This window comes from Rhyacophila brunnea, unplaced genomic scaffold (genome assembly GCF_057557595.1).
Source record: "Rhyacophila brunnea isolate RB1 unplaced genomic scaffold, BYU_Rbru_1.0 scaffold_22, whole genome shotgun sequence".
NCBI lineage: Eukaryota > Metazoa > Arthropoda > Insecta > Trichoptera > Rhyacophilidae > Rhyacophila > Rhyacophila brunnea.
In genome coordinates, this window is record NW_028232882.1 from 16564717 (window position 1) to 16591096 (window position 26380).

The 26380-nt window shown below is 36.5% G+C and overlaps 3 protein-coding genes and 1 long non-coding RNA gene across 4 annotated transcripts in view; all 4 read right to left on the reverse strand.

The window, feature by feature from the left end:
- The window catches only part of LOC147070101 (uncharacterized), a 593776-nt gene that overhangs the window by 234366 nt on the left and 333030 nt on the right, over positions 1-26380 (reverse strand). The gene's annotated exons all lie outside the window — the stretch shown is intronic.
- Positions 861-1368, reverse strand: LOC147070110 (uncharacterized). Its single transcript, XM_085950053.1, has one exon. The coding sequence runs from the start codon at positions 1233-1235 to the stop codon at positions 1005-1007; it is 231 nt and encodes a 76-aa protein (XP_085806179.1). The 5' UTR covers positions 1236-1368; the 3' UTR covers positions 861-1004.
- LOC147070111 (polyubiquitin-B) lies at positions 1366-4330 on the reverse strand. Its single transcript, XM_085949870.1, has 3 exons — positions 4194-4330; positions 1532-2382; positions 1366-1382 (listed from the first exon to the last, which is right to left on the reverse strand). Exons 2-3 carry the CDS (start codon positions 2373-2375, stop codon positions 1366-1368), a joined length of 861 nt encoding a protein of 286 aa, XP_085805996.1. The 5' UTR covers positions 2376-2382; positions 4194-4330.
- The window catches only part of T48 (FU domain-containing protein T48), an 87454-nt gene continuing 83815 nt past the window's right edge, over positions 22742-26380 (reverse strand). Inside the window, exons 6-7 of the mRNA XM_085950049.1 lie at positions 26036-26137; positions 22742-23246 (exon numbers count right to left, since the gene is read on the reverse strand). Of these exons, the coding sequence (XP_085806175.1) occupies positions 22862-23246; positions 26036-26137 (487 nt within the window). The 3' untranslated portion in view covers positions 22742-22861. The remainder of the gene's footprint in view (positions 23247-26035; positions 26138-26380) is intronic.

Genomic DNA, 26380 nt, shown 5'->3' on the forward strand with positions numbered 1-26380 from the left:
CCCTTTCTCATAGTCTATAAAACCCATGGATAGCGGCAGCTTGTATTCCTGTTACCGCTCTGATGACTTGGATATGATCCATAGTGCTGTATCCTCCTCTAAAGCTCATTCTCGTCTAGTACATATTGCAGACGGTTTGAGAGAATTTTATCTTAGTGGATTTGCATCCTTCTGCCTCTAAGGTAGGAATGGCACTTGCATCTTTATTCTATGCATATCTTGGACTAGGACTTCCATCTCTCTGCTTCTAATAAATAAAGCCTTTAGCATGGCGATTCTTAAAAAAAATCATTTTCCCCAAAAATGGAGTTGCATCCGTCTGCCTCTGAGGTACAGATATTATGTAGTACACCTACCTAGGTATTCTTTGTCACAAGTTTCACTGGAAAAAAATGTCCCAGCCCATTCAATTTTTGGCTGTAAATTTGTTGCTGATGAAAATTAGATTTGGTTGAAAGACCATATTATTTTGTGAGAAAACATAAATAAAAAATGTTCTTTCAAAAGATTTGGAAGCCAGCGGCAAACAAATTTTGAAAATAGCCGATATACTGGATTATTTTGTTACATTAGGTTATCATTCTTGAATTGGGGAATATTTAGACAGCTCTGTAAAATTAAAAATCTTCAACCATAAAAAAATAAGCTGTAAATTATATTTTTGCATGTCCGTAAATTTTTAAATACGGTTGGTACTTCATTACAGTAAATTTATAATAAACCACTGCATAAAAACACAAGTAGATAGGTATTTTGTTGCTTTCCTCAGATTTTTACATATTGTTTTAAACGCTAGTAGAAAAAGAAAAGTCCTGGGAATGTGTTGGTGTGTAAAGGGAAAATAAATAAAAGATAAGATATAAACTTCGCCAAATTGTTTTATTGTTGAAATAAGCAGGAATGAGAATGTTGGATAGATTTTAATTAATATCAAAAAAGCAAGAAGCTACTGGATTACACATTGCTCTAATAAGATGGAAAGTGCAATACTAATTTTGTTTTATTCAACCACCGCGAAGACGCAATACTAAATGGAGGGTAGATTCCTTCTGGATGTTGTAGTCGGAGAGGGTGCGCCCGTCTTCCAATTGCTTGCCAGCAAAAATGAGACGTTGTTGATCTGGAGGGATACCTTCCTTGTCCTGAATCTTAGCCTTTACGTTTTCAATTGAATCAGAGGGTTCCACCTCCAATGTGATGGTCTTTCCAGTTAAAGTCTTAACAAAGATCTGCATACCGCCTCGGAGACGCAATACCAAATGGAGAGTTGACTCCTTCTGGATATTGTAGTCAGATAGAGTGCGTCCGTCCTCCAATTGTTTACCAGCAAAGATGAGACGCTGTTGATCTGGAGGAATTCCCTCCTTATCCTGAATCTTGGCCTTGACATTCTCAATAGTGTCAGAAGGTTCCACCTCAAGGGTGATAGTTTTTCCGGTCAGTGTCTTGACGAAAATTTGCATGCCTCCACGAAGACGCAATACTAAATGAAGGGTAGATTCTTTCTGGATGTTATAGTCAGACAGGGTACGTCCATCCTCTAATTGTTTACCGGCAAAGATGAGACGTTGTTGGTCTGGAGGGATTCCCTCCTTATCCTGAATCTTGGCCTTGACATTTTCAATAGTGTCAGAAGGTTCCACCTCAAGGGTGATAGTTTTTCCGGTCAGTGTCTTGACGAAAATTTGCATGCCTCCACGAAGACGCAATACTAAATGAAGGGTAGATTCTTTCTGGATGTTATAGTCAGACAGGGTACGTCCATCCTCTAATTGTTTACCGGCAAAGATGAGACGTTGCTGGTCTGGTGGGATTCCCTCCTTATCCTGAATCTTGGCCTTGACATTTTCAATAGTGTCAGAAGGTTCCACCTCAAGAGTGATAGTTTTTCCGGTCAGTGTCTTGACGAAAATCTGCATGCCTCCACGAAGACGCAATACTAAATGAAGGGTAGATTCTTTCTGGATGTTATAGTCAGACAGGGTACGTCCATCCTCTAATTGTTTACCGGCAAAGATGAGACGTTGTTGGTCTGGAGGGATTCCCTCCTTATCCTGAATCTTGGCCTTGACATTTTCAATAGTGTCAGAAGGTTCCACCTCAAGGGTGATGGTCTTTCCAGTCAAAGTCTTGACAAAGATCTGCATACCTCCACGCAGACGCAACACCAAGTGAAGAGTTGATTCCTTCTGGATATTATAGTCAGACAGGGTGCGTCCATCCTCCAATTGCTTACCAGCAAAGATAAGACGTTGCTGATCTGGGGGGATTCCTTCCTTATCCTGAATTTTTGCTTTAACATTTTCAATGGTGTCCGACGGCTCAACCTCCAAGGTGATGGTCTTACCGGTCAAAGTCTTGACGAAGATCTGCATGATTAATCTGAAAGGAAAGGGACAAACTTGTAAAATAATCTTTTGGAACCAGTGTAAAAATTAATTTGTCTGTACAATGATGCATAGGTATTTAATTAAAAAATTTTAATAATTATATTCCTATTATAAACCAGGAGTGATGGATTTGGATAAATTTTTTAACGATGGTAATTTGACATAAAAGTTTTAGCACGAGTACTTTGTGCGATCCTAATAAGATCGTACGGGCCGTATATTAACATATTTTTTTATTACAAGAAATAGATGTTAGCCACTTGCTCAACCTATTAGGTCCATACTCTGGTCCAAACACAAATTAAAGACAACACATCAATCAGAACCGACAACACTATAAGCCGACGCGGTAACCGTTCAGCTATTGTGGGCGTGATCAAAAATTAATCTGCTCCAAGTCCGTTATAGACAGCAGTTTCTCCAACTATTATTCTTTCAAATAAACAAGGGTTTAAAAGAGGGACGCAACAAAAAATATTGATTCGAGACTCAATTCAAAGAAAAGAATGTGGTACCTATAATGAATTGAATCTATGGTTTTAGCATATTTTGTACAATCTATAAAATTGAGCTAACATAGATGGCTGAGCCATGGACATGGGATGAATAAATCACGCATGACAAAGAAACTAACATATGGGAAGCCAGACAGCAAATGAAAACCTGGACATATGCGGATGCTGGATGAGGCTATAACCTACATAGGGTTATAGTAACAGGAAGACAAGTCACTAACACAACAGGCACAACAATATACTGTCTATAAAAGATGCACAACTAGAAAGTCTCTAGCTAGCAGAGAATAAACACAATGAAAAGGATCAAGGAAAAAACAGGAATTTATTTCCTCTGGAGCAGTTTTCTGCTAATATTAATAAAGTAGCCATAATTTGAGACCTAGGTCTCCTGATGGGGTAGAATTAGAACGCAGCAATTAATAAAACATTTAATTTAAATGTAAAACATACCTATGTACATACTTAATTAAAAACAAAAGCGGATGTTACATTATAAATTGGTCATGAAACAATATTTCCCTATTGTTGGAACGCGACACCGAGATATTCCAGGAAGTGATAAAATCCAAGTGAAACAAATAATTTTATAGGTATGACGTTACGTGGTGGAGTCGTTTATTTCACCATCTTGTGCAAATGGACGAGCCCATTATTATATTATGCGCATGTACCTATTCCTCGGAAAACTGCGTACTCAGATGACAATTAAATGACTCTTTTCACAAAAACAGATGAATATGAAGTACGAATACGATTCCAAATTCGAAATTTAAAGTTAATAAAATGATGCCTTCCCTATGACGAGAATGTTTTTTTCTTTTATTCAGAAGTTATTTTTTTTAAAACAATTAATAATCTTGTTATCTTGGCTTAATAAAGTCCATGAAAATATTAAAAAAGATAAGAAATAGGTATCGTAAATGTAAACTGAATCCAAAATCTTATGTACCTACAATATTTATTATAATCTTTAAAATGTTTAAAAAGTAAAGCGCATTTAATATGTCCAATCTAAATCCTTATAAATAATCTCATTAAATACGAACTCTAGTTATAAAAGAATAATAAATCATTGCAAGATTTGAGGCTGATTACAATTTGTTAGTTTAGAAGAAAAACAATCGCAAATTAATAAAGCAGATAAAGAACGGAAAGTCAGACAAAGGACGCGAACAAAAATGGAGTCTGTGGTCTGAACAAACAAGGCGAGGTTCATCGCAGGCAGAAAATAGTCCTAAATACAGTGGATAAAACGCAGAAATATATAATTAAAATCATCACCAACCTTTAATATTCCAAAATCCTCGCTTATACGGCTGCAATTTAATTAATTTCAAGATAGAAATTCGTTGATTCAGCGTTTTATATATTTATTTGACGTTCCCAATGGCATGCGCTGCCACCGAAGCCCAACTTGAAATTGAAGAAAATTTAAAATTTGTCGAACTCGACGAACTCGGAAGTTCGTACTTCCAAGCAAATCAGCGAAGGGGGGAATAGCTGCGTGTACAGCAGACAACCAATACAATTGCTATCTCGTTTTAAAGATATCAACAATGTGAAATAGCGATATTTATCGCAAAGTGAATCGTGCCTTCGCAAAGGTATTTAGCGTACTGCACTCAGAAAAACACGGACTCTGGACACAAAGAAGAGACTAGAATAATAAAATCAATAGCGTTTCTAGAAAAATAAAATTACTCATATCATGCTCATATCTTTATTGCAACATAATTTACAACAATAATACATTATTAACGATTACATAAAAATTCTATTATTTATTTGTTATCTAGTAAAACAATTTATCAAAAACATACCATTTGAATCAAACAATAATATTGTATTTCCTTTGCTGACATTACAGTTTTGAGCTTGATTGTTTTTGATATATTATGCGTAGGTAAATATTATTATTTATTTAGGTAGGTACCTACATACCTACGATTAAATAGAAATTGTAATGTTTTCTTATGATTTTACATGGGATACTTTTCAAACATTATATAGACGGAACGAAGACTTCAATTTAATACAAAATTGTTTCTTTTTAAAATACATCATAAAATATAAATCAGTCATGTGACGTCATTTAATTTTAATCAGTTGACGTATTTGAAGAATCGTGACGTCACGCTGTCAAAATCAGCTGCTGCTTTGTTTGACTTTTGACTTCCATTGTCTAGTAGCTCTAGCATTTTCTTTGTTGCCATCTTTTTTCATGTAGTGTTATGGAATAATATTACGTTAGTACCTACCTATAGTAGTTGTAATTTATCAATTTATTAATAAAGGCTGCGCCAAATTATTATTTTTATTAGCCAGTAAAGGCAGTAACATAAAAAATATAAAATATGTTGTGAGCCCTTTAGGCCATCCTCCCACGGCGCAACTGAAATCTGATGGAACTAGTTTGTGAAGGAACTCATAAACTGACCAATGTGATGCTTCGCACACGGCGCTACTGAAACCCAGTTGAAATAATAATCACATAACCTCAAACTGTCAAACTCAACTATCAACCGCATAGATATCAACCGTGTTGTACAAAAACTGACAACACGCGCGCTGCAGCGTTTACATACGGTTATTTTGATTTTCCAATTAATATTTAACCAATTTTGGTAAGAAAATATGATTTTTCACCGAAATCTAATGATGTTGGTACCACTGTTTTACGGTGACTGGAAACTTCAGAGACCGCGCGACTAGCATGTCGCATCTCTTCGCGACCGTTTTGAAGCTGAGAGATTCCAATCTCGCCGTCAGCGAGCCGCCATTGAAATACATTAGCTAGATACTGGCTGGAATTTTAGTTTCAGTTCCGACGGACATAAGTTGCGCCGTGGGAGGATGGCCTTACTCACATTAACATTCAATCAACACAGGCCAATTAAGCCTCTCATTGTATTTACTGGCTACGGCAGTTGAAGTAAATTTAAATGGACGTCTACATGCTATAGTTTCGGTATATGGGCATGCCAAAGAGAAAATGAGCGGGGCAGAAGTGGTCCAACTAGCCAACCTCAGAGGCTCAGTCAACAGGTGATTTTAAGGGGACGTTCTACAAAATTGGCCTTGAGAATTGAAAATATGATTTTTTAACATGTGGTCCATAATATCTGGTCTATTAGTTAATATAAAAAGGTCGTGTCAAAGTTGTTTGTGTCAATAAATTTGCTCTATGACTCGATCCGACTCATATTTCATCAGGGCCGTCGAAGACATAAATCATAAATATTTATAATTTAAAATTTTTATTTATAATATATATTATTTAAGTTTTGTGCATCTAATGCCGGGTCCACACTAGCAACAAGTTAAGTTGCTGGCAACCTCGTTAGATTTTACGATAATTATGATGACTAGCTGAGCCAGCTGGCTCTCGCCAGTCTGTCTCGCTAGGTCTTGCAGACAGCTTTTCGTCATAGTGACTTGGTGTTGGATTTTAATATAATAATTGTAAAGCGTGTATAGACGGCGCCATAGTTTTCCCTTCGGGATGGATTTTCATTCACGTCAGACAGTTGAAAATTTAGCTGATTTGTCAGTTTTACGATCTGCATGTCGTCACTGCCAATACAAATTTGGAGTCATGTGCGTAGTCTATTCTGGAGTCTGGCCTTCTCAATATCCTCTGACACCATTTCAGGCTGCTAGGCCTAGCAGAACAGCTGGCAATCGCCGATTGCTACCACTGTCATTTTAATTTTAATACAATATATGTGTAGGTATGTGCATTTAAATATGATAAATGATTATACATCTCAATCGTGATTATCATAAATAGCGATCCAATATAACGCGAATATTAATCTCTTTCGGGTCCCATTTACATAATAGAAAAAGGTTAGCAGCATAAAAAATAAATTAAAACATTATTTTGTTTCATTGTCTATAAAAAATAAATGCTCGGAGCCATAGAATAATATTTTAAAAATCATATTTTGATTTAAAAATTCGTTAAACCAATAGTAGTAGAATCAGGTTGCGGAACTTTTCATCCAGCAGTGGATTGATCCTAGTTGATGATGATGATTATGATGACGATATGAATATGTAGATAAATAACATTAGAAATTCAATACTGTCAATAATACAATCAACGTAGAGAGGCCTTCATCCAGCAGTGGATTTATTGAGGCTCGTGATAATAATGGCATTATATATAGATAGGTAGATAATAATATAATATCACTGATTTTGATAAATATAACAATTCATGTGTAAGTAAGGAGTCGAATAAGGCTGAGGAGGCCTTCATCCAGCAGTGGATAGGTCAAGATTTATGATGATAGGGACGATAAAAATAGGTAGATATTATACAATATGACTCATTTTGATAACTATAACAATTCGTATTAATTTCTTTCATTGTTTGCAATGGCAACTTTGTTAGTTTAATACTTTAATATGACTATATTGTGATCTATGGAAATTAGTAGCCTAGGTAATTATTCAATAAAAAAAATAGTGCGTAACAGCCACAAAGAAGTATTTAAAAAAATCAAATTTGGAATATCATGTTATCTATGAAATGGCGGACAGTGGCGCACGCTCCTGTCAAAAGATATTATACGTAGTGAATTGTACCAGGATTATGGTTTTTTCACCGGAAAAAAGTGCGCCAATGCCTACATTACGATATTTGAATAAAAATAATCGAATTCGTTTGTCAAATAAAGGATTAGAAGGTCTTAAGCGACGAAGACGTCATTCTGTGGGGCGTAAACAGTAAATATGGCGATTGCATACGATGTGTAAGAAAATATCGGATATAAACGTCACGTACATGTAAAATCATGGAAAATTTCTGAAATGTGTTCAATTCAATCGGTAGATGAATCGGTAGCGCACATTTCGAAGTGAAGATGTAAAAATAACAATAAAATGTCGCTTAAATGAGCTGTTGGTGTATTTTCCAAAATCTCTTAGGATAATCTCTATATATATAAAAATCTCGTGTCACGATGTTTGTGGTCGAACTCCTCCGAAATGGCTTGACCGATTTTTATGAATTTTTTTATGTATATTTGTTAGGTATGAGAATAGGTCAACAAGTATATTTCATACCGCTAGGTGATTAGGGTATCTCTATCCAGAAAATTTTTTCTTTTATTTTTTTGAAAATTTCTTTTTGTATTTTTTTTATTATTTTGCATCAAAAAATACCTATAACCTCAAATTTTCACCCTCCTACCCCTACTCTCCCATTTTTTAATCGTGATTTTATTATTTTTGTATGAACAAATTTAACCGTCGTTCGTATTTCAAACAGAACGAAATTATTTATGTTGTTGAATGACAGATGGCGCTACGTCCGAGAAGAATTCAAGAGAAGCGTCGCGTCATTTTGACATTTCATTCGGAATATCACAACGCAGTGCGTGCAAAATTTTGTATGATTTATTTTAATTTATCTATTTTTGTGTGCGTGTATTACAGTGCACAATGCCAGCAAGACGCAAGGGGGGCCATTTGGGCCGTCGAACGAATAAAGCAACAAACATGCGAAATAGTAGAGCAGAAAGAACAGACGAACAAATCCAACAAGATAACAAAAACGTGCGTGTGAGCATGTCCCATTGCGTGCATCTCAATCACAAGAGGCACGAGCTGAACGAAATCAACAACGACAATTGTAACGGAGCCAAGCGCGCCGGTTCGTAGTTAACACATGCAGAGCAAATGAAAATGCCAACAAGTACATCGAGCATTTACATCCGCTTCGTTCCTTCGTCTCGCATTCGAGTACGAGCCAGATATTGAATATTCCGCTCATCCGAAAGTGCTGATTGGTGCTATGGACAAAGAATGTCCCCATTGTCATGCTCTCAAATTCAAACATGAGTCAGCCGGGATGTGTTGCGCATCAGGAAAAGTGCAACTACCAGAAATTGAGATACCACCAGAACCATTGAACGACTTGCTCATCGGCACGGTTCCAGATTCAAACCTGTTCCTGAAGTCCATTCGCACATTCAATTCATACTTCCAAATGACTTCGTTCGGAGCAACAGAAATAGTTCACAATACTGCGGCAAATGGTCAACAATTTCATTCTACGTTCAACATCAAAGGCCAAGTATACCACAAAGTAGGCTCATTTCTGCCAATGCCAAACGAACCACATAAATTTTTACAAATCTACTTCATGGACGGTGAGGCCATCAATCGTGTGGATGCACGTTGCGGCTACAATAACCTCAATTCGCCTAATGCCAGGTGCATCGTCGGCAAACTGGACGCCCTATTGAATGAGCACAATGAATTATTGAAATTCTTCAAAGCACACATGCACGAATTGCAAAGTGACAATCACGCTATTGTCATCAATCCTGATAAAACGCCAGCTGGAGAGCACGTGCGTCGATTCAATGTGCCTGTTGTTGACGACATTGCTGGAATCATGGTTGGCGACCGCACATCGATGCGAGAAATCGTGATTCGAAGAAGAAACAATAATCTGGAGTTCATCGCTGACACACACCGTTCATACGACGCTCTCCAATATCCGCTAATTTTCTGGAAGGGACAAGACGGATATTGCATAAACATTAAACAACGAGATCCTGTCACAGGTAATTCATTCATTATGAACATCATTACTCATTTTAAATTGAGAAAATGAATGGTTGATGTTTTTTTGTTTTTATCGGCGGTCATCGTCTACAGCGCTCTATTCCTCTTTCTGTCATATATCCCATCCCCACACACTTACGATACATTCGTTATTTTTTATTTAACAACCAAAATATTCACTAGAAATAATTTATATGGCAGAACAACGTTTGCCGGGTCAGCTAGTAATATATAGGAGATTATCATAAAATTTCTTAAGCAATTATGGTAGGGTAGGGTGGTACAAGAGCGCGCAGTGTGCAAGAGTACGCATTCGATTTAAACTTACCGCATTTGACGTTAGCTGATAAATTCAGGCGCTATATGCTAGCGTGAAGTTGTGATGTGTCGCCGTCGCGAGCTGTGTGTAACTAGGGGATTATTTACGATCCCAGGTAACAAAATCGTTTTTTTGCTTGTTCGTTATAATATTTAACTGTTCTGGAAACTCTCTCACATGGAGGTTCGTTGCAATAAAGTGTTCTTGTATTATTATTTATATTACAAATCTACTTAATTAGCAGTTACATGACAAAAGTTTGACAGTTTGCCCTAGATGGCGATAGTAGTATGTTTTTGACGAAATGTTCGCCTGCTGTGCATAAGTGCGCTGGGACGAAATGTGCAAGAGTACGCGCGCACTCTTGCACGATACGTTAATTGCTACTGTTATTATTGTTTACAGTTTTGATTTCAGAATGTCCAGAAGATGAAGCAATTAAAAATACTAAGCCGAAGAAGAAGCTGGCGCCTTTAAACAACATTTTAAAAAAACCTCAGCATGCTCCAAAGAAGAAGATCTGGATATGCCCAGCTTGCGGAGAAATATTTAAGGAGCCAATGGTGGAGGACTGGATTCGGTGCAAAATATGCCAAGAATAGTGGCACGAGAGATGCACTGGTTATTTGGGATCTGGAGATTATACTAGTGATCTTTGCCACTGATTATCCCATTATATAGTGTCTGCGCACTGGTGTACACACTTCTGCGCACTCTTGGGCTGCAGGGTGCACACGAGTGCGCACATTAAGTTTTTTTACTTTTTTTGTTATGTGTTGTAATAGGTGAGAGTTAGACGATTCGTATTTTTTCTTGTAACAGATAGATAACCAAGAGTTGAAATAAACTTATTTTTGTTTTCCTAAAATGTAAGTATAGTTTTATTTGCACAAATTCAGAAACCCAAAACTGCGCGCTCTTGTACCACCCTACCCTAAGTATCGTAAAATTTAATGAGGTTGCCAGCAACTTGTTGCCAGTGTGGAAATGGCTTAATATCCACTGTGGTTCACGTAGTGGCATTGACCTGGGGTTAACTAATTCAGGAAGTCAACACCCATGATAGAATTTTTTCCAGTTTTGGTTGCATTTTATTCCAAAACTCTTCTGTAAAAATCGTTTCCGATTTTATAAATGGAAATTTCTCAGTGTACATAGTAAACAAACCTACGAATAAAAAAAGACAAGAAGGAACATACCTACTGATTCATCGCAGTAAAATCTGGCAATCAAATTCGCCATTTTGAAAAGCGACGATTTTGCGTAAACAATATCACGTTGTCTGTACGTATGCGGCAGACTTCGAATGTGTTTGTAATTTTGTGTATTTTATGTTTGTGTATCACGCATTGTCGGCCATATTTGCCGGCCTTTCTGATTGCCGTGATTTGTACACATCTTCCTTCCTGTCTTTTTTTATTCGTAGAAACAAACAGTATTTTTTATTAGTTACTAGCTGAAGTACCCGGCTTCGCACAGGGTCGCTTCGTGATTATATTTATCTTAGATATTTGAAAAATAATAATAGGTAATTATTTTTTTAATATTAAAATATCTTTGTAATACAATATGGCAATATGAAAATAATTCTAATAGGAGTAAAGGTCAAACATAAGAACACTAAATTAAAATCGAATCCAAAATATGAAAACGTTATTAATGTTATTAATATGTAGTAAAAAAAAAATCAAAATTGGATGGAACAAACAAACAACAAACTTTGTATTTTATATAATAATAATTTAGACACCTTCGCAGGTGTGCGCACAACAACTGACAAAAGTTTCATCGCAATCGGATGAATGGTATAGGAACGCATACGAATAGTAGAAGAAGATGATTTTCTAAATCAGAAATCTTCGTGGGCACGCGCATGACAACTCACCAAAGTTTCATTGCATTCGGATTAATGGTATAGGAACGCATACGAATAGAAGAAGAAGAAGATGGTTGTACTAATTCAAAAACCTTCGCGGGCAAGGGCACAACACTTGATCAAAATGTCATTGCAATCGGATGAATGGTATAGGAACGCATACGAATAGAAGTAGAAGATGATTTTCTAATTCAGAAATCTTCGTGGGCATGCGCACGACAACTCACCAAAGTTTCGGATGGATCCAAAAAAACGGATGAATGGTATAGGAACGCATACGAATAGAAGAAGAAGAAGAAGGCAGTTGTACTAATTCAAAAACCTTTGCGGGCTTGCGCACAACAACTGGTCAAAATTTAATCGCAATTAGATGAATGGTATAAGAACGCATACGAATAGAAGAAAAAGAAGAAGAAAATGGTTGTATCAATTCAGAAACCTTTGCGGGCGTGAACACAACACTTAGTCAAATTTTCATTGCAATCGGATGAATGGTATAGGAACGCATACGAATAGAAGAAGAAGAAGATGGTTGTACTAATTCAGAACTCTTTGCGGGCGTACTCACAACAACTGGTCAAAATTTCATCGCAATTGGATGAATGATATAAGAACGCATACAAATAGAAGAAGATAGAATAGAAGAAAAAGTAGAAGATGGTTGTACTAATTCAAAAACCATTGAGGGTGTTACCACAACAACTGACGAAGGTTTCATTGCAATCGGATGAATGGTATAGGGACCATACGAATAAAAGAAGATAGAATGAAGAAGAAGAAGAAGATGATGATTTTTCTTAAAATCGAATCCAAAATATGAAAACGTTATTAATGTTATTAATATGTAGTAAAAAAAAAATCAAAATTGGATGGAACAAACAAACAACAAACTTTGTATTTTATATAATAATAATTTAGACACCTTCGCAGGTGTGCGCACAACAACTGACAAAAGTTTCATCGCAATCGGATGAATGGTATAGGAACGCATACGAATAGTAGAAGAAGACGATTTTCTAAATCAGAAATCTTCGTAGGCACGCGCATGACAACTCACCAAAGTTTCATTGCATTCGGATTAATGGTATAGGAACGCATACGAATAGAAGAAGAAGAAGATGGTTGTACTAATTCAAAAACCTTCGCGGGCAAGGGCACAACACTTGATCAAAATGTCATTGCAATCGGATGAATGGTATAGGAACGCATACGAATAGAAGTAGAAGATGATTTTCTAATTCAGAAATCTTCGTGGGCATGCGCACGACAACTCACCAAAGTTCCGGATGGATCCAAAAAAACGGATGAATGGTATAGGAACGCATACGAATAGAAGAAGAAGAAGAAGGCAGTTGTACTAATTCAAAAACCTTTGCGGGCTTGCGCACAACAACTGGTCAAAATTTAATCGCAATTAGATGAATGGTATAAGAACGCATACGAATAGAAGAAAAAGAAGAAGAAAATGGTTGTATCAATTCAGACACCTTTGCGGGCGTGAACACAACACTTAGTCAAATTTTCATTGCAATCGGATGAATGGTATAGGAACGCATACGAATAGAAGAAGAAGAAGATGGTTGTACTAATTCAGAACTCTTTGCGGGCGTACTCACAACAACTGGTCAAAATTTCATCGCAATTGGATGAATGATATAAGAACGCATACAAATAGAAGAAGATAGAATAGAAGAAAAAGAAAATAGTTGTAACAATTCAGAAACCTTTGCGGCGTGAGCACAACACTTGATCAAAATTTCATTGCAATCGGATGAATGGTATAGGAACGCATACGAATAGAAGATAGAATAGAAGAAGAAGATGGTTGTACTAATTCAGAAACCTTCGCGGGTGTTGACACAATTACTGACGAAAATTTTATTGCAATCGGATGAATGGAATAGAAACGCATACGAATAGAAGAAGAAGAAGAAGAAGATAATTGTACTAATTCAAAAACCATTGCGGGTGTTACCACAACAACTGACGAAGGTTTCATCGCAATCGGATGAATGGTATAGGGACCATACGAATAAAAGAAGATAGAATGAAGAAGAAGAAAAAGAAGAAGAAGAAGATGGTTGTACTAATTCAGAAACCTTCGCGGGTGTTGGCACAATTACTGACGAAAATTTTATTGCAATCGGATGAATGGAATAGGAACGCATACGAATAGAAGAATATAGAATAGAAGAAGAAGAAGAAGATGGTTGTACTAATTCAAAAACCATTGAGGGTGTTACCACAACAACTGACGAAGGTTTCATTGCAATCGGATGAATGGTATAGGGACCATACGAATAAAAGAAGATAGAATGAAGAAGAAGAAGAAGATGATGATTTTTCTAATTTAGAAACCTTTATGGGTGTACATACAACCACTTACCAAAATTTCATTGCAATCGGATGAATGGTATAGGAACCATACGAATAAAAGAAAATATAATGAAGAAGAAGAAGAAGATGATGATTTTTCTAATTCAGAAACCTTCATGGGTGTGCATGCAACCACTTACCAAAATTTCATTGCAATCGGATGAATGGTATAGGAACGCATACGGGACAGACACACAGACAGACAGACATTCTTTTTTATATATTAGTATAGCCTATACTCTTCCCGCAAGTGCAAGCAATAAGTTAACAAAGTTTTATTGCAATCGGATGAACGGTATGGCTGCGCATTAAATACGAACAAACAAACACACAAATATTAATTTTTATATATTAGATATGAAGTTGGCCTTGAATCTGTAATAAAATAATACACAATTAAAAGATTTTGAAATAGAAAAAAACACATTTCCAAGCTTTCAGCCGTGCTCACTCATGAATGTCATTCGTCATTTAGATAAGTATATACACATTTTGATGTTATCTTGCAAAGTGCGAATGTAATGTTTTCAAATAATTGATATGGATTAATTATACCATCGTATTATTTTCTTGAAATCATAAACATACTATAATAGTATTTGAGTATCAACCTATGTTCAATTTGAATTGGGTTATAATAATAATATACCCGTATTTATATCAATAGTATGTTTGCTACAAAATCCACCCTAGTTATCAATACGTACTTGCACAGGTTTGATTAAAAACTATGATGAAATTAACATTTTAAAAATATTAATTTTTAATATTATTTTGACAGCCCTGTTTTCTGATCGGCGTACATCTTGCAGGTGTTTATAAAATAATAATAATGTTCAGCGGCAACGCACATCATAAGATTTTGAAACTGCCATTCCAACAATGCCCCCCGTGGCAATGCCCTCTTGAAGACCACAGAGAAATGCGATTTCTCAATCTCACATCCTGATGAGCCGACTCGTGTCCAAGCTCGTTGCAACCCAGCAGTTTTAGATTTTGTGACGAAACCCAGAAACGGGTGTCCCGAGAGTTGTAAACGCTTTGAAGTCGGACCACCTGCCAGTTTATTTCGAAGTTGGAGGCGAATATGGTAAAGAAAGTAAAATCCAATTTGACTACTCAAAGGCCAAATGGCATCTATGCAAGAGGCACATTAATCGATGCATTGATCACACGCCTAGAACCTTTCAAGCGGAGGTAGACATAGAGACAGCGGCCGTCGAACTCACTGAGACTATTCTCACAGCGAGACGTCGCTATATTCCGAAAATCAAGAAAAACCCCATCAGGCTGGATCTTAATGATGAGGCCAGAGAACTCATCAACATTAGAAACCAGTTACGCAAGGACTGGAACAAAACTAGACGTAAAAATCAGAGCGTTGGAGCAGAGCTCGGAGCAGTGGAGCAATGAGGTTTTTCCCGGACCAGGAGCGGAGCCGGAGCACCGAAAATGTGTAGTGCTCCACTGCTCCGGATGTTTTTTTTATTATTAAATTTTCGTCCTAAAATCCAATGAAAATATTATATTTGACACTGCAATACTGGAATTATTTGAAATACGGCAACACTGCCAGAAGATGTAAATAATGAAAGACGATTTGCTGTCAGAAATTTTGTTTAATAGAATTAATAATGAAAATGACAATTTTAAAACTACTCTTTTTATTTTGTATACATACATATAATACACTTTTTATCCGGAGCGGAGCAGACCTTGGAGCGGAGCTGGAGCAAGTAATAGGTCCCAGAGTGGAGCTGGAGCCCAGCAACTCAAAAAACGATCCGCTCCAACCTTTTGTTAAAATCACTTCATTAAACGTGAGATCAATATTTTGCAATATGTAAAATCAAAAATATAGTATTAGAACTTCAAGCCGAGCACTGGGACAATAAACTCAAGGACTGCAGAATTTATACAGATGATCCGCGGAGTTTGCCTTGGGCATTGTCCAGGGCGATGAAAACGAGCCCGACTGTCATAAAGCCAATGACATATTAAATGGACGACTCACTTCATACCCGGCACGCACGAGAAATTGTGCATGAAAGTCATTCACAGATGTATAGGTAGATGTCACGTGACCATTGACGTATCCGTTTCCATTATGCGATACAAGCTTCGAGAATTTATAGTAATATAACCTTTATTGTAATGGCGTATTAGTGTCATGACTCATTGCGTTAGAAACAGATTCTCGGTTACTTATGACTTCTCGGAGATTAGACGCAAGTGAGCCCAGCGAATCACAGGCGACTGACTGTCCAATGGTTCCTGTCATTCAATTGCATTGAATAAACATTCATCAATATCTTAAAATGGCATTTTATAAATAATACTAACACATGCAAAGTGATATCCCATCTTTCTTGGAGTGTTAAGTAGATTTTTTTACAATTTTTAACTAGGCACATTGGCATTTTGTAACATTATAATAACGGTGGAGTCGAAACCTGACAGTCAGAAATTTTGTATGGGCAGACCCAGCGGTGTCGCCAGACCGCTTGCAAGCAGAATGTTCATTTGAGCGTAGGATACCGATATTAAAATATGAATTTCGCCATCCGGCAGACCCGACACAAAGTGAGTGTCATTTTATTTTCTAGATGCTTCGTCCATATTAATTTCATTGCATAAAGCCCATCAGGCAGAATGCAAACAGTCGAAATTTCGTATGCTCAGATCTCGAAAAAGCAAACGCACTTGCCGATGCGTTCGTCAATAATACTAAAATCCAGTCGGACACCGATTCAGCCACTAAAGCGGTGATGAACAACTCAATTCTTGCACTTGAGAAAGAAGACATTGATTCCGACTATCTCAAAATTGTTGAACCGCGCGAGATCTCTAGATCTAGATCTTGATCGCCAGAAAGTCACCCGGACGGGACAATATCACAAATTACATGTTGAAACGACGTCCCGAGAAGGCGCGGATACATATTGCCAAGATCTTCAACGCATGTCTTCTGCGCGGATACTTTTCAAAGACCTGGAAAACAGCTCACGTTGTTGATATAGCAAAACCCAAGAAGGACCACTCTTTGGCTGTAAGCTACAGACAAATAAGTCTACTAGATGGCCTAAGCAAACTGTTCGAGAAAGTGATCCTTCAACGCCAATTAACATTCCACAATCAAGTCCTCCCGGACACCCAATACGGTTTCAGGAAGGGCCTATCAACAACCCTACAACTCTCCAGAATTACTGGGCTTGTGACGGCCAATGAACCATAGACCGATGGACCGCTGGCACGGTCCTGTTGGACCTCGAAAAGGCATTTGACACTGTCTGGAATGACGGCCTAATCCACAAACTTTTTACCACGGACATGCCCGTATATATCACAAAAATCATCCAGAACTACCTGAGTGATCGAGCGCTTTTTGCAGTGGTCAAGCGGGAAAACTCATCTCACTGCACTATCGATGCAGGGGTACCACAGGGTAGTTAGATGGAGACCAGGCTCTTCAATCATTTTATAAGTGATATGCCAAACCACGCCAACTGCACACTGGCGCTGTACGCAGATGACACAGCCATCTTTTCCACCAGCCGCTGACCAGACTGACATTACGCTTAGGAACTCGACAGCTAACTGATTATTTCAGTCGCTGGAGACTTAAAGTTAAGGCGGAGAAGACGAAGGCAATTTATGTTTTTTTACAAAGACATAGTTCTAAGCAAAGAGATGGAACGTTGCTTTCTCTTTGGCCCTTTAAATGCTGGGAGATATTAGAATGGTGGTACCCGGTGGGCCACGAATTTCTATGAAAAAATAAAACATTAGAAACATCATTATTTAAAAATTTATTAAAAGCATAAATCATAAAGACTTGTATATCGGTTAATAATCTCACCATGATTACAAGAGATGGCAGTATATTGTGTTCAATATATTAATTAATTTAAAACAACTGACCGAGGCTAATGTAGTGAGTGTAAAGTACAGCATATACACACTCTAATTTTCTATGGCCGGCCTTGCATACACGGATTTTTGTAGAGCGCGTAAATGCGAACAATGTAACTATTTGGATGGCAGCCCAAAAATATTAATATACACCATACCTTCATTTTTAAGATTTAGCATTCATAGGTTTTCTTCATCAGAGATAATAATAAAGCTACTTAACTCATTAGGTAATCACATTATTGACAATACGACCGTGAAGGACAGGCGAATACATAATTCAATTAACGTACACTGCATTGAAAATGTTTTGGCTTGAATTATAGCAATCTACGATATAATCTTATCTACAAACATTACTGTATACTTGTGTATCTTTTTTGCTCAAGTAAACATGAGCGTGTGTATAATAACATTGCATTATTAGTCTTTTAACTGGACAAGCAACATGAAAATGTTTGAATTTCTATGCTGTATAGTTGCGCAGGTATAACAGAACATGTGTAGCAGAGACTTGCGCAAGTAGTGATGTCCCGTATCAGTAGGCAGGTCATGCATTGCTTAGGGACGGAAAATGAAGGAATGAATATAAATATTACAACCTTTGAGATCAGTGGCGGTTTTCCATGAAGCAGGTGATGCGGTCGTTTTCTCAAAAAGTGCCGATATCTTAGTTAAAACAATAAGAGAATCATAAAAAATCACGGTAACCTAGATATCTGATGTTGTATTATAATATCCAATGGCGCTTTATCGCAGTAGCAAAATTTTCACAAGGGAGCCTCCAAACCTCCCAGTACCTTACATCTCAAAGTACCTTAAATACTGTTATTTGAGAGTGGGTTTCGTGAAATGCCCTTATCCTAAGTAAAGTTGATGATGTGTTATTTTTTAAAAAGATTTGTTGAGTTGAGCTGTAGCACCATCGAAAGAATACTCGGGTATTTAAAAACATCATTATAATTTGAGGTTCTAAAATCTCTCAAAATTTCATCTTACTGTCCAATAAGATCTTCTTGACTATATGTTAAAACTGTGAACTAACAAGTTCCTCCCATTTTTAACCGCACTTCGATTGAAGCGCCTTCCGGTTAGCGACAAGTTGTCCACGTGTTAAAACTGTGAACTAACAAGCTCCTCCTACTTTTAACCGCACTAGCGACTTCCGGTTATTGCCTAAATCTTCTTTCGGACAGTAGGTGGGCAGGTAATATAACAAGTATTAGGTAGTGATTGATATTTTTATTCTATGCAAATTCAAGATTTTTTGTTATGGGAATGTGGGAATTATAGGGTAATATACAATATTTTTTTCAAAAGTTTATTTTATAAAATGTACATCGATTACATTATTATGCTGCTGGGTTTCACAAACCATACAAAGACGTCTCTAATACATGATAAATCAATGAAAACACAAAAAGCTACGTGACTAGATTGTTATATATTTGGTGTTCTCAATAAAGGATTCGCTTAAATTATATTAGAAATTAGCTCACACAAACCGTCATCATATTATAGAAATTTCAGTAACATTGCAAGTAAGTCAATTATTACAAGATTTCCTCCGATAGCTTAGGTGTGCGTATCCAAAAAAAATATACAATATAACAAGTATCATTTACCTTCTTTATATCATTACTACAATATGTCATATGGCAACCATTGTCATGACATATGAAGAAGAAGACAGAAGATTTCAGTAAAAATGTTACAGATCTACCAACTTATCTGAAGAATGGGATGGGGGAGCCACTGTCGAAAACTACCCAATCAAGACTCATAACTAGACAAAATCTGACATTCGAATGAAATTTTCAAAATGGTGTCCTATGGTAGTTTGTACAGACCTACAAACTTATCTGGAGAATGAAATGGGGGAGCAACTGTCGAAAACTACCCAATTACGACTCGTAACTGGCAAAATCTGACCTTCAAATGACATTTTTCAATATGGCGTCTTATGGTAGTTCGTACTTCCATGTTTGGCCATTCTCCAGATAAGTTTGTAGGTCTGTAACAAGCATCATTTACAGACCTACAAACTTATCTAAAGAATTGATGGGGAGCCACAATCGAAAACTACCCAATCAAGACTCGCAACTGGACAGAATCTGACATTCGAATGACGTTTTCAAAATGGCGTCCATATGGTAGTTCATAGTTCCATTTTTGACCGTTCTTCAGATAAGTTTGTAGGACTGTAACAAGCATCATTTACAGACATTGCAAGTAGGTACTTAAGTCAATTATTACAAGATTTCCTCCGATAGGTTAGGTGTGCGTATCCAAAAAAAATATACAATATAACAAGTATCATTTACCTTCTTTATATAATTACTACATTATGTCATATGGCAACCATTGTCATGACATATGAAGAAGAAGACAGAAGATTCCTGTAAATATGTGTTTATAATAAATTTCTAATATTTCGTTGGTTCTATGGATAAATTAGATACTTACATATAATGTGAAACTATAATAACTCTTCCATAATGATTACCTTGTATTTGATATTGTAAGAATGAATATTAGCGATCCTACAAAAAACAAATTTCTGTATAATAAAATACCTCTGAAATTGTAATACATCGTGTGAATGTATAGATAAGTTGAAAGTCTTAGATTATATTACTTTAAATGAAGATGTTTTCATTATGATAAGTCTATTAAATTTTATTTTACATGACTTAATAATTCGATTCCGGTAGTTCCGAATTATCCATCATTCTCGATTATCCGACCTTTCCACAATTCCGTTTAGGTCACACAATCGAGACTCATAAAAAGATGGGTGCACAATATATTGTTACAGCATATTGGTGTAGTAGTCTCGAAAGATTAAAACTCCATTATTTGATGTTTTGTTGAAAGTTTGACCTGTGTTTAATATTACATAGTTGTCATATTATAACGAGCTAAATTATTACAAATATTAATTAAGTATATTTAATTATAGAATGAAAGCAATGAAAAATATACAAACTAAACTAAACTGGTAATTACTAAATTGTTTTAATATTAAATTTAAATTAGCTTTAATTAATTAATTAATTAATTTATTATTTTTATTGAATCTTTATTATGATAATATTGCATATTGCATATTGCGTATTGCGAAGGAGAAAAGGAGTCACATCTAAAAAGAAAGAGGTGATACATTATTTAAACACGCGTTGCCGCCATGACAGGTACGTCACTGAGAAGTCTTCCATATGCGACTACAGCGACTCATCAACGAGATCTTGTTGTCGGACAGTAAATACATACACAATACCGAAAGATCTCAGTTTATATAAATCCTGTTCAATTATGACTATAAATTAATATATTCACTGACATTATATTAAAACATTGGTCTATGATTTAAACCTAGTAATATTATTGTAAAGCGCAAGTAGATGATGCATTAATTCCTACACATAAACCAACGAGAGAGGGCTACTCATTTGTGTTGTGAATACTGGGCAGATATGTTTAAAATCAGTGACGTGAGGTTCATAGATGCTGTGAATGCATCGCATGCCATATTTATTCCAAAATATTTATATTATGATAGTTTCAGTATCAACGAAACAAATGAATAAATTCAATTACGTAATAGCAATTACGTAATAGCTGCCTTGTACTGTTTCTTATGAGAGTAAATGTGCTGTGGTGTGGGCCTTGCTATTTGGTAGAACTTTCATGCTTTGCAAGCAGTTCCCTTTTCATTAGAAACTAATGACAGCATCACTACATTATTTATTTGTTTTGATAATCTGTCATCGAGTATTCAGTAGAAATAACGTATTGGAATATATGCTTTTTGAAGAGCATGCCTGAACTCAGAAGATACCGTACGCCATTGATATAATAGATATTATATCATATTATTAGAGCTAAAAAACGTACAAGCACAATATTGTCATAATATAGAATTGACATAAACTTCAATCATAAGCAGGTACTAAAATAATATGCACAGTTAACATTCCTTGCAATAATATTTTCTCTTTGACCATGGCCGGTTTGCCGGACCCCCAGCCTATTGCTGAGGTTAAGGGCAGTATAAAATGTTCTACAGTTTCCCAAATGGAATTCCGCAGAACTCCAGGATTCCATGTAAAATAAAGGGTATTCCGTGTATTTTTAGCGATTTTTTGGTGTTTTTAAATGAATCCGTTTGAATTGTTGGCACGGCATCATATTATGAAGCACTGATCGCAACTTCCTTTTGTGATAGCCAAGTAACCGCCTTAGACTTGAGCAAATTTGTGGTGTGTGTTTATCCCACTGGTCGATCTGCCACGTCGGACCCCTCCTAAGTCCGGGTCCCCAGGCTAGAGCCCTGTCAGCCCACCCCTTGTGGGGGCCTTGACTTTAACATCTTTAGTGGTTTGTTCTTTTATATGCATATCCATGCTTCACACCCAGCTTCCATATTTTATACTAGATAGCTTTTTAAAATCACACCCATAATTTTTATGACACAAGTCGTCTTCAGAGTGCTTAATAATGGTATGGCAAGAAAAATATTATGTCACGCACATGGCAAGACCTCTCATCAGCATCTTTGACATTGCAAATGAAAACTGTTTAAAATAAATTCTTAATAAAAACATTATGTAATTATTTTATTATGAAGATTGAAAATCAGACGTACTTAAATGTTTTCTTGCCTTGAATTTTATGCCATTTTTCCCTTCATTATGCCAAATAGGTTTCACCATCGATATGCAGTGTACACTGATTGCTCTATTGGTCACAATGTATTATTGTAATCATGCGTATTCTGCCTAGAAGATTTTGTCTATATCTGCCTAGTTTACGATCATGTGGTAAAATCATTTATACATAGAAATTGAATATGAATGAATGCATCAACTGATTGCGGCGTTATGGTCTATAAAACAGTGACAATTTCGTCCTGTGGCCTAAAACTCTGCAGCAAGAAGTCATCATCCAGCCAGAGATTATCCTGGGTGACTTCGTGTCGGCTCTGCCAAGCGTCAGCGTGTTGGACGCTTCCTCTGGCAGAGAGAGACTCCTCCGGGAATTCCCATTGCTGGCTCCAGTCCGGCTTGAATGAGAAATCGTTAAACGCAAGGCTGTCCTGCAGGCCGATGGATTCCTCGTAGGCTGGAGGTTTCAATGTTGACATGGGAGTTGACTGAGCGGTGGTAGTACTTTTGGACTGGTGCGATTTCTGCGGTGCCTGTAGGAAGTGTATCAGCTGAGCCACCTGCGCCTGCGGAGGAGGGCTGGCCAACGTAGTTCTCTCAAGTAATCTGAAAATATGAAACACATAGAGAATGATAAAATAGTGCGACAACTTTATAGTTTTTGTACAATGAAATGAAGCCGAGTTTTAAAAATAGGCACAGATGGTTTACGACATAAACTGTTGCTGGAGCATTTATACAGCATACAACCATTTATACTGTAAATATAGTAATTTATTGGTTGTTTTATTATCAATCCAAGTCCATGATATTTTAGAGAGGACATACAGATGAAGTGTTCAACCACTGTATGCTTCCCGTGATCACATATGCGTGTGAAACATGGACCCTAAGTAAAAGAGAGATCCAGAAACTTAGAGTAGCATGCTGGGCATAACACGAAAGGACAAAAAGAGGAATGAGTGGATAAGGAAGCAGACAAGGGTTTGCGATGTAATAGACTTTATTAAAAGCCTTAAATGGAGATGGGCTGGACACATAGCTCAAAGAAGAGACAATCATTGGACAAATCTAGTCATCCAGTGGTATCCAGGAAGTATAAAACGTCCGCAAGGTAGACCTAGAGACCACTGGATCGATGAAATGGTAAAGTTCTGCGGAAGTACGTGGCAACGCAATGCACAGGACCGAGAGAAGTGGAAGCAGCTTGAAGAGGCCTTCATCCAGCAGTGGATAGATTCAGGATGATGATGATGATACAGATGAATTCAATTTTACCATTCGTATAACTACAGGGACAATATTACCATACATCTAATTCAACAATTTTTAAACTTAAATTAGAAGATGTAGCATTCTTTATTGAGTATACCATACTTTCAATAAGTATCGCATTAGATGCGTTTTTGCAAGCTTGTTGTCTGTAGTCTCATACCCCGTTTACACATGCACGGATTTACTGCTGACGGTACGTATTATTGTGGCCATAACAAAAAAATGCACGTGTAAAAACGTATTATCGTGCAAATTGCAAGATTGCATGGATAGATCAAAATAGAATCTAGATCTGAATTTTCATGATTCAATTGGACTGTGCGATATCTGTGCCTGCGCAGTAGAACTATAGTGGCGAACCGACTGGTAAAAAAAAACGATTCATTCTGACAATATGGCCTATCTACAAAGCCAACTTCAGAAGAAAATCAAAGATTCAAATAAAGTATGTATTTTATATGGAACTATTATGAAATTTTTTGTTCACTAACTTCATTTTAACTATTTAAAAAAGATGCAAATAGACAAATTTTCCTCTTATGAATGTTCTGATAACACAGTTTCTTTTCACTAATTAAGACAAGTACAGGCGGACCTTGACTTTCGAACGTTTGACTTTCGCACAATTCGCTATTTCGCACATTTAAAAAAAATCGTTTTTTTAAAACGTTGCGCTGTGGCGTAAAGATTCCCCCTCTTGCTCGCACACAAGCAAGTGCATTTCTTGTATTACTTGCATCCTGCTCACACCCGTCACTTTGCTAGGATAGGTTTAGTTAGTGAGAAACGGAAAAACTGCAGTGTTGATACGAACAAAAAGAAATCAAGGACTCATAAACTTCACACGATCGAGACAAAGATGGAAATTATTAGACGTTCTGATAGTGGTGAATCTTTTGCATCAATCGGACGTTTGTATGATACAAACAGGTCTACGATATGTTGTGATAATTGTGGAAATATATATTTAAAGATTATTTTCAAACGACACGGCATAGTTATGGATGAAATGGAAAAATCTTTGTCACCATGGATCGATGACCAACATCAAAAAGATGTCCCTCTGAGTATTTCAATTATTCAAGTGAAGGCTCTTAGTTTGCACAAAGATTGGAAGGCTTGATTAAAAGAAGATTCTAACACGATTTTCAAGCAAGTAACGGTTGGTTTATATTATATTCACTGGAGAATCGGCTGATGCGGATAAAGATGCTGCAAAAGAATTTATTTCCTCATTATCCAAAATTATTGAAGATGGAGAATATTCCTCTAGCCAAATATTTGGAAAAAAATGCCTAGTCGTACATTCTTATCTAAGGAAGAATCAGATCTAAAAACCGATTGACATTGCTTCTTTTTGGAAACTTAGCTGGTGATTTAAAATTGATGCCAATGTTAATTTATCAACCAGAAAATCCCAGAGCATTGAAAGGGATAAAGATAAAGAATTGCTTCCAGTCATTTGGTAATCAAATAAAAAAGCCTGGGTTACTGCGTTAATAATTAAAGATTGGTTCACTTTAAATTTCGTGCCAGCAGTTAAGCAATATTGTAAAGTTAATAATTTACCATTTAAAATAAGAAAAAGAAGAGTGGCAAACAGTTGATAACTTTTTAAGGGAAACACCCGCAAACCCCACTTAAACATGTCTCTTAAACATCTTATATTTACTTGATAAATAAATATTTTAAAATACACACAATTTAAATATTTTTTTACTTCCCTCTACTTTCGAACATTAATTAACATTCGCACACACTTTCAGGAACCAATTATGTGCGAAAGTCGAGGTCCTCCTGTATCACACATTTTAGCGACTGTGACTAATTGCAATTTGGCTACCCATACATGCAAATACAGATTTGATCAGATTTGACATATTATTATGTAGATAGACCCCAAAATGTGAATGCATTAACAAGCTTTTCATGACCATTGCTTATTAGATTTTCACTCATCAATGGGTATACATATTATACTGGATCTAAACATGGATAATTCCTTATGTAAGGAATAATATCAAATTTAGTTGTAAGTACAATATAATGGAAACAGTTTGACGTCACAAACTCTTTTAGTTGATGGAGTTAATGATAATATTGTAAGTTTATGAGCATACCTATCGGCCCAGCTGGCTAGTCTTGGCCAGTCTGGTGGAATCACTGGAACGTCTCTTCTATTTAGGAGCATCAGGAGTTTCGCCAAATCGCTGAGTGACCGCCTAAAATGTGGAACATGTTATTAGTCTGCGGCAAGTTTAACGTGAAGCGTGGCCGTTTCGAGAACTACAATACTGACAATCCTTTCATAATATATCACAGCGCCACGACGGCGGCCATGACACTTCAACTTATAATTTTTGCACTCTAGTATCCTCTTCATTAAAGTGTAGGTATTTATTATTAGTTAAAATACTTCCATCGACTTTTAGTACACGTAATGGATATTGCAGCTAAAACATAAT

What these genes read in the sequence shown, in the direction of transcription:
- LOC147070111 (XM_085949870.1), bottom strand. Translation starts at nt 2,375, where the DNA reads ATGCAGATCTTCGTCAAGACTTTGACCGGTAAGACCATCACCTTGGAG.
- LOC147070110 (XM_085950053.1), bottom strand. Translation starts at nt 1,235, where the DNA reads ATGCAGATCTTTGTTAAGACTTTAACTGGAAAGACCATCACATTGGAG.